Source organism: Strigops habroptila, chromosome 17, assembly GCF_004027225.2.
Source record: "Strigops habroptila isolate Jane chromosome 17, bStrHab1.2.pri, whole genome shotgun sequence".
In the NCBI taxonomy this organism is placed as follows: Eukaryota; Metazoa; Chordata; class Aves; order Psittaciformes; family Psittacidae; genus Strigops; species Strigops habroptila.
The window spans coordinates 4887133-4901891 of NC_044293.2; the positions used below are offsets into that span (position 1 = coordinate 4887133).

Sequence of the window (14759 nt, forward strand, 5' to 3'; positions counted from 1 at the left end):
TGAATTTTATTGTCAAAAAATGAGGCATTCTCCCCCAGAATGAATGATGCTTATTTCAAAATGGCATGGAGTAATTCTCCAAAAATGAGTGATGATCCCCAAAAAGAAATGATAGTACCTAAACGGGTCAATCCATCCCCAAAATGAGTGATTCTCCCCCAAAATGAGAGATGTTCACACTGAAATATCTTTTCCAAAAAGGCGAGATTCTCCCCCAAAATGAATGATGTTCCCCCAAAAGGAGTGACCCACCCCAAAACAGGTAGTGCTGCCCCAAAACCTGTTATTGTCCCTAAAAATGAGGGGTGGTCCCCAAAATTAAGTGTTTCTCCCCAAAAAAAGTAGTATTTTCCCCAAATGAGTTATATTTCTCCAAAATTGATTTTTTTCAAGCAGTGCCCCCAAAATGATTGATCTTCACAAAGCCACCATGCTCCCGAAAATGGTTCCCCCAAAAGAGCAATTCTCTCCCCAAATGAGCAATAGTCCCCCAAAGTAAGTGATTTCCCCAAAAATGTCTGAATTTGTCTCCAAAATGGATTACGCTCTCCAAAAATAAGCAAAGCCCCCCAAATTAGGAACTGTCCCCCCCCCAATGAGTGACAAACACTCAAACAGAGCAATTATCCCCCCCATGGAAGCCCCTTCATTCCTTAAGGAGCCACTGCTAATTAAGCGGTTGATTTTCTGGGAATAAAAAAGGCATTTTTGGTACAATTTAGGGCTGTGGAAAAGTTAAAAATGGGTAAAAAAATCCCCTCAAAATGGAATTTTGAGCAGAATTTTGCCCCTCAGATCACAGTTGCTGCCGGCTCTGAGCCCCCAGCATCTCATTAGCCAGAAATTTGCATATTTTATATTGCCCTGAATATTCATGAGCACTGCAGCAAAGCCCTTGTTGGTCTTTTCCACCCCCAAAAAGGGCTTTTTTCCCATTAAAAAGCAGCAGAACGACATCCCGAGTGGGGGGATGGAGACACCGGAGGCCGGGTGCTTAATTAATGAAACGAATTATTTATTTCCCAGTTGTGCAAAGGTGGGGACAGTGCGGGGGGGTGGGGTAGGGGCTGCGGGTGACCCGTTTTCCTCGGGTTTAGCCCCCTTTTCAGGGGGCGCCGGGGTTGAGGGGGCTCAAGGGCAGCGCGGCATCAGGTTGGGCAGAGCACTGCAAAGAGAGAGGTCATGGGTGTGCACCGGCTCGCACAAGGGTGCACCGGGGATGAGTGAGGTTGCACCACGATGCATGAGCACACAGAGTGATGCACAGGCTTGCACGAGGATGCACAAGATGCACAAGGGTGCACAGTGAAGGTGCGTGGGGGTTGCATGAGGATACAGGGATGCACAAGGTTGCATGAGAATGCACGCATCCACAAGAGTGCAGTAAGGATGCAGGAGCATGCATGAGGGTACATGGGTGCACAAGCACCCAGGAATGCTGCATGAGGCTGCCCAGGGGCTGCTAATGGGAGGCAGAGGATGCAGGAAGAACATGGAAATGGTGCACGAGGGATGCACAAGGATGCAGGATGGTGTGTGAAGGGTGCACAAGGATGCAGGAGGCTGCACAAGAGATGGTGGGCCAGAGCTCTATTTGGGATGCACAACGATGCCCAGGTGATTCATAAGGGGTGCTGAGGAGATGCATGGAAAGATAAATGGGGATGCAGGAGGGATGCACAATGGTGCATGAGCAGTGAAAAGGGGTGCACAGGAGTTCAGGAGGTGGCATGAAGGAAGCAGATGGGCCACACAATGGTGCAGTGGAGGTGCAGGGAGGATGCACAGTGATCTACAGTGCAGACACATGAGGCCCAAACAAAGAATGCATGAGGGATGCACAGGAGATGTACCTGGGATTCACAGAGGATGCACTAAGGAGGGAGTGGAGGGAGATGCATGAGAGATGCGAAGGGATGCACAAAGGCTGCACGGGGAGTGCACAGGAGATGCACGAGGTGAGCAGATACCTTTGAGGATGTAATCCGTGAGCAGTGTGGGCACCTTTTCATTCCCTTCCTTCATGGCAAACAGGACTGTGAGCAGGAACAGAGCTGTGAGCCCATCCCCATTGCCCCCCAAATCTCCATTTTGTCCCCCAAACCAGCCCCAAAGTCACCATAGAGACACGTCCAGAGTTTCATTGCTGCATTGCAATGATGCACCCACATCGCAGCCACTACAGTGATGCAGAACGGTGCATCCCAAATCCACCATGCCGTGGTGATGCAAAATCATAGAATCCCAGACTGGTTTGTGTTGGAAGGGACCTTAAAGCTCCTCCAGTTCCAATCCCCTGCCACGGGCAGGGACACCTTCCACTAGAGCAGGTTGCTCCAAGCCCCTGTGTCCAACCTGGCCTTGAACACTGCCAGGGATGGGGCAGCCACAGCTTCTCTGGGCACCCTGTGCCAGCGCCTCAGCACCCTCACAGGGAAGAGCTTCTGCCTCAGAGCTCATCTCAATCTCCCCTGTTTCAGTTTAAACCCATCACCCCTTGTACTACCACTATAGTCCCTGATGAAGAGTACCTCTCCAGCATCCTTGTAGCCCCTTTAGGCACTGGGAGCTGTTCTAAGGTCTCCCCGGAGCTTCTCTTCTCCAGGCTGAACAGCCCCAACTTTCTCAGCCTGTCTCCATATGGGATGTGCTCTAGCACCGATTCTGCCCCAAAACAGATGCTTCGATGAATACTCACTGTTAGTGAGCATCTGCAGGTCCTCAACGGAGGGCGGCGACCCCTTCTTCTCATAGGGAATCACTGTGTTCAGGTACTGGAAAGACAACACCCAAACACACCAGAGAGCACCAGGTGGCACAAAACTGCCTGTTTTTCACACCGCCTTGGGACAAATGGCCCAAAACTGGTGCTCAAGCAGATTGTGCTGCAATTGTCCTGTGACTGCATTTGATGGGCAGGAATTTTGGGAGTATTGAATGGATTTCATGCTGCAGAAGTGCCCAAAGGCAAACACCTGCTCTGGGAGGATTTCTTTTGAGGTGGTGCAGGGGAATGGGGGTGTGTGTGGAAGGGGGACAGATCTGGACAATTTTGGGGGGAAAAGGGCACCTGTTTCTCATTGGCGGTGGGGCCAAAGGTCTGGCGCAGGCCGGAGTGCAGGATGCTGGAGATGCCCTCCATGCTGAAGCGCTGGGGACACACGTGTCACCCCGTCACCTCCCGGGGACACGGACCATTACCATTGCACCTCCCTTTACACCAGCTTCCCTCCAGCTCCTGACTCCCACCTGCAGCTCCCATTCCCTGTCCCCATCTCCCTCTGTCCCCATGTTCTCCTCCTCCCCATCCATCCAAGCCCATGCCCCTTTGTCTTCCCCTCTCTTGTCTCCACATCACCCCATCCTATGTCCCTGTACATCTCTCCATCCATCATTCCCTGCCTCATGTCTCCCTCTCCCATGTCCCTCTGCTCCATCCCGTCACCCATTCCCTGTCACCACATTGCTGTCCCATGTCCCCCCATCCTCAAGCCCTGCCCCATCCCCTGTCCCTGCATCCTCTCATCCCACATCCCTTCATCCTTCAACCCCACAATCCCATGAGCCCCTGCCCCATCCCCCGTGCCCACATCCCCATGTCTCCCTGCCTCCATCTCCCCTCTCCTCACCCCAAATCCCCTCATCCCCTGTCCCCAGGGCCGCAGCATCCCCACCTTCCGGGGCATGTGGTTCCCACGCTCGGTTCGCCCTCCCTGCAGGCTCAGGCCCCTGTCGCGCCGGCGGCGCCGGGCGGCCTCACGCTGCTCGCGCTGCTCGCCCTGCACGGCCAGCAGCGCCCCGATGAACGCCGTCTTCACCTCCTTCTCGAACGCCAGCTCATCCCGACGTGCCAACTGTGCCACCAGCTCTGCTGACAGCGCCCGGCTCGCTGCCTCTGCCCGCCCCGCCGCCGCCACCAGCTCCCGCGCCGACAGCCGGCCCAGCACTGCCAACAGGGAGGTTAATGGGGTGCCCAGTGCAACTGGTGAAACACTTGGGGATGCGACTGCAATGCACAGTGCAATAAACCATAGAATCATGGAATGGTTTGGGTTGGAAAGGACCTTCAAAGCTCATCCAGTTCCAACCCCCTGCCACGGGCAGGGACACCTTTCACTAGACCAGGTTGCTCCAAGCCCTGTCTAACCTGGCCTTGAACACTGCCAGGGATGGGGCAGCCACAACTATTCCTGGAGCAAATACCAGTCACAGGCCTTGTACAGTGATGAGCATGGTGCAATTAGGGAATTACACACGGAAGTGTGCAAAATGCTTCGTGCAACTAGTGCTGTTATCAAGATGCACAGGGTGACCGATGCCACTGGTGAAGCACCAGTACAGTAAATGCAATGCTCACCGCAGCCAGGGAAATGCCTGGTGCAATTAGCAGGGTGCCAAGTGCAATTAGTGTAACCAAAATGCCTCATATGACAAGGGACATACTCAGCACAACTATTAAGGTGTAATCAGTGAGAGGCCTGGTGCAATGAGTGACAAAAACAGCGCAATACATGAAATGCTGGTGCCATCTGCAGTGTAACTACTGACATCCACAGTACAGTTAGGGAAATGCACAGTGAAGCTTCCCAAATTGCCTTGTGCAATTAGTGAGATGTGCATTGCAATTATGAAGACACAGGGGACAATCAGTGTGCTGCCTGATGCAACTGGTGAAACACCCAGTGCAAGAAGTGCAACGTCCAATGCAACTAGGTAGATGCCCAGTGCAATTAGTGGCACAACAAGTGCAATTAATACCCAGTGCAATTAGTGGCATGCCTGAAGCAATCAGTGAAATGCAGGAGTGAAATACAGATGCAATCAGTAACATGCTTAGTGCAATTAGTGATATGCACGATGCAGTGACTGGTGTGTCCAGGGGAACTGGTGACATACCCATGCAGTCAGTGACACACATGGTACAATAAATGAAACTGCAATAAGGGGAATGAGCAGAGCAAAATGCTTTGGGTGGTAAGTGACATGCACATGGCATTAGTGAAAAGTCTCGTGTGGGGGGCATTCAGTGGCATGTGTAGTGCACATGAAGAAATGGGCTGTATGGTGCATGGCTTACTTAGAACCATGGAATGGTTTGGGTTGGAAGAGACCTTCGAAGGTCATCTACTTCCAACCCCCTGCAAGGAGCATCAGCTACAGGACGTCAACTCTGAGGACATCAACTAGACTTCAGAGCAGCCTTCCAGTATCTGAAGGGGACCTACAAGGATGCTTAAAGAGTCTGAAGCACTCCCTCTTTCATAAGAATTTGCTTATCTCCTTAGTACTTGTATAGAGTTGTGGTAAGTCGAAGTAAGATTAAAATAAAATCCACAAGCCTTTTGGTATTATTTTTGCATAATTTTGTTAATATTAAACTTACTGTAAGGGCCTGTAGGGACAGGACAAGGGGAATGGCTTTAACCTGCCCGAGGGGAGATTGAGATGAGCTCTTGGGCAGAAGTTCTTCCCTGTGAGGGTGCTGAGGCGCTGGCACAGGGTGCCCAGAGAAGCTGTGGCTGCCCCATCCCTGGCAGTGTTCAAAGCCAGGTTGGACACAGGGGCTTGGAGCAACCTGCTCTAGTGGAAGGTGTCCCTGCCCGTGGCAGGGGTTGGAGCTGGACGAGCTTTAAGGTCCCTTCCAACACAAATGTGATTCTATGATTCAAAGCAATACTAAAAGCAACATCCTGGTGGGCTTCATCTTTTGCCAACAGCCCCCTCCTGGCCAGACAGCGTGTCCGCACTAGAGCGAGCCAGCCCTGAAGCCCGGAGAGACTCAGTTGTCTAATTTGGTGGAAATTGCCCCCAGAAAGCGACTGGCCAGGGTTTTGCTGGCCTTACCTTCGTGAGAGCAGTTGTTGTTGAAGGCAGGGGAGAAAGCATGCAGCTCCCGCAGAAGGATGGGCTCCGTGGCCCCGCCACTGCCTTTGCCTTTAACATCAGCCTCAGTTTCCTCTTCCTCTTCCTCGTCCTCCTCTTCCTCCTCCCCCTCAGGATCAGCCTCGGGGTCAGGTGAACTCTGCATCAGCTCCTCCAGCTCCTCGATGACCTTCAGGGCATCAGTGTCCTCCATTTGCACCTGCGTTCTACCTCCATCCTGCATCTACACCTTGCAGCCCACAGCTACATCCTCACGTGTGTCCTGCACCCGCATCTCCAACCTGCTGCCTTCATCCTGCACCTGCATTCCCCATCTTTGTCAGCATCCCTCATCCTCCATCTGTATCCTCCATCTGCATCCTGCGTCTGCACCTGCATTTGCATCCCTTTGTACCATGCATCCTCCATTTGCATCCTCATCTGCATCCCACATTCCCATCCCCAGCCACATCCCACATCCACAGCCTCCCATGTGCACTCACACCCTGGCCCTGCACCTACATCTACCTCTGCATCCCACACCTGCATCTGCATCCTGCTCCCTCTAACCTGCATCTTCCCCTGCAACCTGGATCCTTGCACCTCCATCTGCACCCTCTATCCAACATTCACACCCTGCATCAGCATCCACATCCCCTTCCCCTCATCTGCACCCTGCATCCCATATCCACACCCTGCATCTGGCACCTGCACCCTGCATCTGTACCTGCACCCTGCGTCAGACACCCGCACCCTGCCTCTGCACAAGCATCCTGTAGCTGCATCCAACCTCTGCACCCCATTTTCGTACTTCATCCCATGCCACCCATTTGCACCCCCACCCCATGTTCCCATCTGCACCCCAATCCCACATCAGCACCCACAGCCTGCACCTCCATCTACATTCAAACCTGCATTCCATGCCCTGCATCCCAAAATAACGGGATTTGGCCTTTTTTCTGCAGTGCCATGGGGCTGGGGTGGGCTGGGGGCTCAAGCCTGGATTTTGGGGGGCACCCATGGGAACCAGAGGTACCTGCTCAGCTGTCAGCAGTGGCTCCTCGTTGATGCCCGAGTCCTGCTCACTCCTCTCAGTGAGCTCCTCCTCCTCCTCCTCCTTCTCGCAGAGCTGCAGGAGACACAGGCTGGGAGGTCCTGGTGGCACCGCAGGCCTGGCCCGGCACAGGCATGGCCCCAGCATGGACACAGACATGGCCCTGGCCCTGGCACAGGGAGAGCCACCAGGGAACCACAGCTCAGGGGGACATGCTGCAGGGGGGACACACTGGGTGGAGACATCAGATGGAGGTGACAGCAGGGAAGACATTGGATGAGACGTTGGATGGAGACATCAGACGGGGATTTGCACAGGGAAGCACTGCATGGGGAGATGTTGGATGAGGGTATTGGGCAGAGATGTTGGATGGGGAAATGTTGGATGGGGCGTTGGATGGGGATGCTGGATGGAGACACTGGAGGGGGAGACAAGCAGGGAAGTATTGGATGGGGAGGCGTTGCGAGGAGATAGATGGAGATGCTGGATGGGAAGACACTGGATGGAGAGTTGTTTGGTGGAGTTGTTGGACTGGGAAGTTGGACAGGGAGAAGTGTAAGTATGTTGGATGAAGATGCTGGATGCAGATGTTGGATGGAGAGATGTTTTCATTAATATATTGCACAGTGACATTGGATGGGGAGGCGTTGGAGACACTGGATAGAGATGCTGGAGATGTTGGATGGGGAGACAATAGATGGTGGAGCTGAATGGGGAAGAGGTCAGATGGGAGAAACTGGATGAGGACATTAGATGGGGAGACGTCAGAGGGCAATGCTGGATGGGGAGGTGATGGATGGAGATGTTGGATGCAGATGTTGGACAGGGAGGCATCTTCTTTTTAACCACCTTTCACAGTCTACTTCACCTTTTTAGTAGAAAATAACCCCAAATATTTACCTTCTCTCCCTCCCTCCCCGCTTTAGCAACAGGTTCTGTATCATCCAAATGGGTTAAATTCAGTGGATTTTTGGGCACCTTTGCAGCCCTCCCACACCCACAAACACAGCTATTCACAGCACAAACTCATTGCAACAAAGAAAATACTATTTTCTAGCAAAAAAAATTACACCATCTCACCCCTGAGACCAGATTGCCAAACCAAATACGCAATATTGCCCATTTCAGCGTGATTTCACCCTAAAATGTGGACATTCACTGCACTGCTGCTGCAGCACCCCAAAAATACCATTTCTGGGTAGTCTGCAGAGCTCTGGGGCTGATTGACAGCTGCCAAGCATCACCAGGGCATGCTTGACAAGGGGTCATGTGGGGACAGGGGGGTTTTGGGGATGCAGAGCCGTACCTGGTGGTCGGTGCCATCAGGGGCCTCAGCCCCGGGGAGCAGCCAGGGCCGGGGGGAGCTTCGGGGGGCAAAGCCATCGGTGAGAGCATCCCAGACCCTGCAGGGACGTGGGTGGTGAGCAGCGATCCCAAAATCCTGCCTCCCAGGCATGCCAAAATGCCTCAAAACACCACAAAATGCACCCCCAGAAACACCCTGAAATGCTTCCCCCACTCCCCAAAACCTCCAAACCCCACTGAGATCCCCAAAACATCCCAAACACTGCCCTAGAAGACCCCAAAGCTTCTCAAAGTATCATGAAACGCTGCCCTGAAATACCCCAAAGCACCCCGAAATACTGCCCCAGCACTTGAGACGAATTGATAATATTGAAACATTGCCACCAAAATACCCCGCCAAAAGGCCACTCTAATGTCCCAAAATGTCTCCAGATGCCCAAAAATGCCTTAAATGCCCCAAATTCCATCCCAATACATCACCAGAATGCCCTGAAATGCTCCAAAACATCCTGAAATGCTCCAAAAGGCTCAGAAACACCCCAAAATGCCATCCTAAAACATTTCCCCAAAGCCTCAAGACCCTCTGAAAGGCCCCAAACCCCTCCAAAATGCTGCTCTGGAACACCCCAAAATATTCTTCTGAAACACCCCAAGATGCCATAAAGATTCCAAAGCTCCGGAATGCCCTGAAATGCCATCATGAAACACTCAAAAATACCCCCAAAAGCACAACGCACCAAAACACCATCCTGAAATGCTCCAAACCACACCAAAATACCCCAAAATGCTGTCCTGAAACATTGCCTATAAACACCCCAAAATGCCTCATAAAGCTGCTCTGATACCCCGAAGAAACCCCCCAAAAAGCTGCTGTGATGCTCCAGAACATCCCCCCAAACTGCTCAGCACCCCAAAATGCTTTTGCAGTTCCCCAAATGCCTCAAAGCTCCCCAAAATGCTGCCCTGTCATATGGGGAAAAGTGGGAGAAGGGAAAATGGGATAAAAGAGGAGAAATGGGAGAAAAAATGAGAAAGGGGGGAAAGAAGGAAAAAGGGGGGAAATGGGAGAGAAGAGGAAAAGGGGAGAAAAAGAAAGATGGGAAAACAGGGAGCGGGGGAAGGGGGAAAAGGGCCGAAAGAGGGGAAAAAGGAAAAAAATGTAAGAAAAAGGGGGGAAAGGGGAGAAAAGGCCAAAAATGGGGGAAAAGGCTCAAAAAGAGATGAGAAAATGTCTCCCTGTTACGGGAAATGCACCCATTTTCCCCCCACAAATGGCGCTTTCAGTTCGACCCAGCACCACATCCCTGCACACCCCAGTTCCCTCTAAATCCCCCCAAAACTGCCTGCCTCCTCCAACCCCCCAAACTGCTCATTTTTGGGTATTTCTCTTATTTCCCTCCTCACCTGATCTTAATCCTCCCGAAATCCCATAGTTCCCAAATTAACACTAAACCCCCAATATTCCCATTTTCCACAAACCTGCAGCAAATAAGGAAAAAAATAAATGATTATCCCCCCAAATTTGCTTCCCCCCCTCCGCCCCCCCCCCTTAAAGGGCCAGTACCCTGTAGGGTCACCAAGCAGCTTTCCGGGTTAAATATGGCAAGAAATGGTTAATAATGAGGGAAATAAAATGCCTTTAAGGCTCCAGCCCATCCCCCACTGCGTACACAGGGCTCATTCAAGAGGGAGAGAAAAAAAACACTGTTTTTGCCCAAAGTGACCCAAAAAGACACAATAAGCAGCACAAAGCGGTGCAGCCGGCGACAGCACGGCAGTCCCTGCATGGAGTCAAAACACGTTTTTCTCCTAAAAACCATCAATTCAGTCGAGTACCAAAATCAGTTTGGTTTCAGCAGGTTTTGATGAATAAAAAAACCATGAAAATAAAGATATCTGGGAGGTTTTGGGTTGAAAACAAGCATTTTGCATGGCGAAAAATGAGTGTTAGGGATTGCAGCCTGGGGGAATAATGCCAATTAAACACAAAAAAATCCACCAGAAAGGGGTTAATATATAAACATTGCTGAAAAAAACACCTGAATTTGGCTAAACATGGCATTTTGCAACAAAAAAAGGTGGTTTTTTAACAAAAATTTGGGGTTTAATGCAAGTGCCGCTATACTGTGGCAGGGCTGGGGGGATTTTGCCCCAAAATGGCTGCCCACTGGTGTGGTGCAGAGATTGCATGTTGCAAACAGGAGGCTAAGCCCTACTCATACCTTACTCAAGGTTTACACTCACCCTACCCCCAGGGGCTCTCCTCACATAGACTGAGCCTTCCATGATCCCCTGCAATGTGACACAGGACATCCCACTGTGCCTCCTCATAGGATGCTACACAGCAACTCCAGGGATCCTACACAGCTACTCCCAAGGTGCTGCACCATCATGCCATGGCGCAGGGGGCTGATTTGCATGTAGGGGAGACCTTGCAAGCATGCAGTGGGGTGCAATAAGCCTCACAAGGGTGTTACTCATAGGAAACTACACTGCTACACAACCATGCTGCAATGGGGTTGACTTGTGTGCATGCTGTGGGAAGAAGCATGTATCAGGACCATGCAAGGAAGCATGCAGGCCCAAGAGTGGCCTACTCATAGGATCCTACACAGCTACTCATAGGATATTACACAGATACTCCATACTGCTGCATGACCACACTGCGATACAGGGGGCTGAGTTGCATGTGGGGTGTACCTTGCAAGGTGGCATGCAGACCCCACGGGAGTCCTTACTCATAAGATTCTACAGTGCTGTTCCTGACATGGTTTATGACCACGCTGCAATGCAGAGAGCTGGTCAGGGAAGTCTCGCAAGGAGGCACGCAGACTGTGAGGGGGCCTACTCACAGGTTACTACACCTCTGTTTTGACATATTGCATGACCATGCTGCCATGCAGGGAGCCAGCTTGCACAGGGTCGGATTCTGCAGGTGATCAAGGAGGCGCGCACCCCCAAAAGGAGGGGGGGCCTTACTCACTCCTCATCCTGGAGGCGCTCCTCCTCCTCCTGTGCCTGGAGATGGCCCCGCACGGGGGCCAGCCCCTCGGTGGCAGCATCGTAGTTGCGGAAGCAGACGGTGAGCTTCTCATCGAATTCCTGCACCAGGTCCTCCATCGACTTGAAGCTCATCATCTCGGCCGAGAAGCTCTCCAGCTCAGCCAGAGCCGGGTCTGCAGTGCGTTGTGGGGTCCCCCCATCAACTCCAGGCCCCTCCTCGAACTCCTCCTCCAGGCTTACAAGAGGCGCCTCCATCCTCAACGCCGACGTGCCGCCTTAGCTGCAGAGACAGGGTGCCCATGAGACACTGGGCTACTCACAGCTTACAACCAGGGCTCCCCATTGCCTTTGCTGCCGCTGTGCTGGCTGAAATCCTGCTGCCGGGGCTACTACATAACCAACGATATCTCTGTGGTATCCTATTAGTATCCCAACAGCATCTTAGTACTGTCTTCATAGCAATATACTGATTTCCTGACACTATACTAGTAGTCTTTACTAATAGCAACAAAGCACTGATAGTGGCCCAAGTAGCTTAGTGCTACTCTGACAGTATGTAAAAAGTATAACACTACCTTTTTTACTGAACTGGTAGTAACTTAGTGGTATCCTTATACGACTACTGCCTTGGTAGTGGCCTGAAAGTATCACACTAGTATCAGTGATATGCTGACAATGTCCCAAAAATGTCAGCGTTACCCTGATAGCATCCTAGAAGTATCTTACCACTATATTTAGGAGTGCCTTTGTAGTATCTCAGATATTCTACTAGCATATCCTGATAACATCTTAGCAGCATCCTGATAGTACCTTTGTGCTGCACCAAGAGTATCCTACCAGGAGCCACTGCATAGCTCAGCATTGCCCTGATGTTGTACTAGCACAGGTAGGAATATCCTGATACTATGCCAAGACCATCCCAACAGCACCCTAACTACACCCTAACGGTGCCCTGATAGTATCGCAGTAGTATAGGAGGAGTGTCCTGATAGGATCCTAAAAGTGATGAAATGGTACACAGCTATCGCCTTTGTAGTGTCCTGATAGTATCTTGGTAGTGCAATGCAATATCCAGATATTATCTTAGTGCTATGTTGCTATGCTGAAAGCAACTTAACTGTATCTGTATGTAGTATCCTGAGAGTATCCTGATGGTGTGTTAGCACTGCTCCAGTGGTGCCTTCATAATAGTATCTCAGCATCAGCCCTGGAAAGATGTTGGAAATATCTTAGTGTCCCAATGACATCCTGGTAGTGACCTGATAGCACCTTAGTAGCATTTTTGAACTGTCCCGGTAGCATCCACATAGTATCCATAGCATCTCCTAGGGCCACCCTGAAAGTGCCTTAGTAACTATCTGCAGAGTATCCTGTCAGCATTTGAGTAAACTCCTGATAGCATCTTAGTAGCACCCCAGCTGTGTCTTGAGAGTATTTCACTACTCCTTCACAAGATTACTGAGAGTATTGCAGTAGTATCTCAGCAGTAGCCTGATAGGAAGCAAATATAACCTTGTAGTAAGCCAGTAATAGGCCAATAAAGGTGCCACTACCCCAACCCAGCCCTGTCATGCTTCCCCTGGGCAGGAGAGCAGAAACACAGCAGCTTTTGGGGGAAAACCTGGCCAGACTGGGGCTTTGAGTCCATGTGCAGCATGTCTGCACACCCACTGTGCCCACTTGCACCCCCACATGTGTGTGTGCATGAACCTCCACAGGTCTGCAGCACACCCCACACACGTGTCCAGGGTGCACATACACCCGTGTGTCTGTGTGTGCACTTGCAGGTGAGCATGTGCACTGTGCACATAACTGTTCACGTGTGTGAGGAGCGCACACGCAATCGTGCATGTTCGCACGCGTGCATGGGTGCGTGCAGATGAAGATGTGCGTGCTCGAGTGGTGCATGCATATTAGGGAGCACACGGCACACGCGTGTACCTCCACATGCATGTCCCTGAGGATGCACCCACCCAGCACGTGTGTGCATCCCACACATGTACCCCATGCCTGCACCGCTGCACCCCCCTGCCCCCACGCACTCCCCATATGACCCCCCTGCAAACACCCCAAAAATGCCCCAAAGCACCTTCCCCTGCCCCCTGCCCCCTCCCCTCCTGCAGCGCCTGCGCATCCCACAATGCACCATCCTTGCACGGATGCTGATGTGCAGCATCCCCCCAGACACAATCACCCCCCCGAACACGATCACCCCCCCCGAACACGATCACCCCCCCGAACACAATAACCCCCCCGAACACAAGCATCCCCCAAACACAAGCATCCCCCCAACACAAGCACCTCTCCAAACACAAGCATCCCCCCCAACACAAGCATCCCCCCAACATAATCACCCCCCGAACACAAGCATCCCCCCCGAACACAAGCATCCCGCAAACACAAGCATCCCGCAAACACAAGCATCCCCCCAACACAAGCATCCTCCAAACACCAGCATCCACCAACCACAAGCACACCCCAAAACACAAGCCCCTCCGTTCTGCACCCCCATAAGCCCCCCAAAACCTACTCCGCATCTCGCACCACGATGCACCCCGAAATGCCCCCCCCTCCGTTTACACACCCCAACATCCCCCCCCAAGCCCCCCTCATCCAGCCCCGCACCCACCTGCGGCCCCGCATCCTCCGCGCCGCACCCGTGGGGGGGGTGGGGGGTGTGTGCACTGCACTGCGCACGCGCGGGGGGGGTGGGTGGGGGGAGATGACGTCACCGGGAAGGTGGTCAAAGGAGCCATGACGTCATCCCCCTGTCCTCCCCCCTTTACATCTATTCATTTATGCACGTGCACCCCCATACACGTACATTATGTACTCTAGAAATAGAAATTTAAAAGAAAAAAGGAGATAAAGATGAAATTACACATTAAAAATTCTTTATTAATGGTCTAAAGAATGTTTTTCCTTTCAATAAAAAAATAGTTTTTTTAATAAACATGTTTAGAGCAATGGGGTTGTGTTAGAGCAGCTCCAGCGCCTAAAGGGGCTCCAGGAAACCTGGAGAGGGGCTTTGGACAAGGGATGGAGGGACAGGACAAGGGGAATGGCTTTAACCTGCCAGAGGGGAGATTGAGATGAGCTCTGAGGCAGAAGCTCTTCCCTGTGAGGGTGCTGAGGCGCTGGCACAGGGTGCCCAGAGAAGCTGTGGCTGCCCCATCCCTGGCAGTGTTCAAGGCCAGGTTGGACACAGGGGCTTGGAGCAACCTGCTCTAGTGGAAGGTGTCCCTGCCCGTGGCAGGAACTGGATGAGCTTTAAGCTCCCTTCCAACCCAAACCATTCCATGATTCTATGATCTGTAGGTCTTGCAAAAAGCACTCCTTAGTCATTCCAGTTTCTTCCAGGAAATGCTTTTTTCTAAGCCAGGTTGGTTGTAGATTCAGTGACCAGCAAGTGCGAGGCTGCTCCATGGGAAGAATGAGCAGCTTCACAGGGAACCATACACTGGGAGACTCAGGACAGGCAATGGAGTTTCCTCGTTTGGCAGCTGCTGTGTGCAATAGTTGTGCTGATGTGCAT

At 51.9% G+C, this 14759-nt stretch overlaps 1 protein-coding gene across 6 annotated transcripts; it reads right to left on the reverse strand.

The window, feature by feature from the left end:
- Positions 1-994: 994 nt before the first annotated feature.
- FEZ1 (fasciculation and elongation protein zeta 1) lies at positions 995-13934 on the reverse strand. 6 transcript variants are annotated; one of them, XM_030505263.1, is made up of 11 exons: positions 13854-13899; positions 12343-12431; positions 11205-11504; positions 8223-8319; positions 6899-6991; positions 5845-6052; positions 3675-3946; positions 3071-3151; positions 2699-2774; positions 1971-2036; positions 995-1165 (listed from the first exon to the last, which is right to left on the reverse strand). In XM_030505263.1, the coding sequence occupies exons 3-11, from the start codon at positions 11477-11479 to the stop codon at positions 1149-1151; spliced, it is 1185 nt and encodes a 394-aa protein (XP_030361123.1). In that variant the 5' UTR covers positions 11480-11504; positions 12343-12431; positions 13854-13899; the 3' UTR covers positions 995-1148. The 6 variants fall into 6 exon arrangements, with proteins under 6 accessions (XP_030361123.1, XP_030361120.1, XP_030361122.1 ...); XM_030505260.1 differs by having other exon boundaries at positions 3675-4006; XM_030505262.1 differs by lacking the exon at positions 12343-12431 and having other exon boundaries at positions 13854-13934.
- Between the last annotated feature and the right edge of the window lie 825 nt (positions 13935-14759).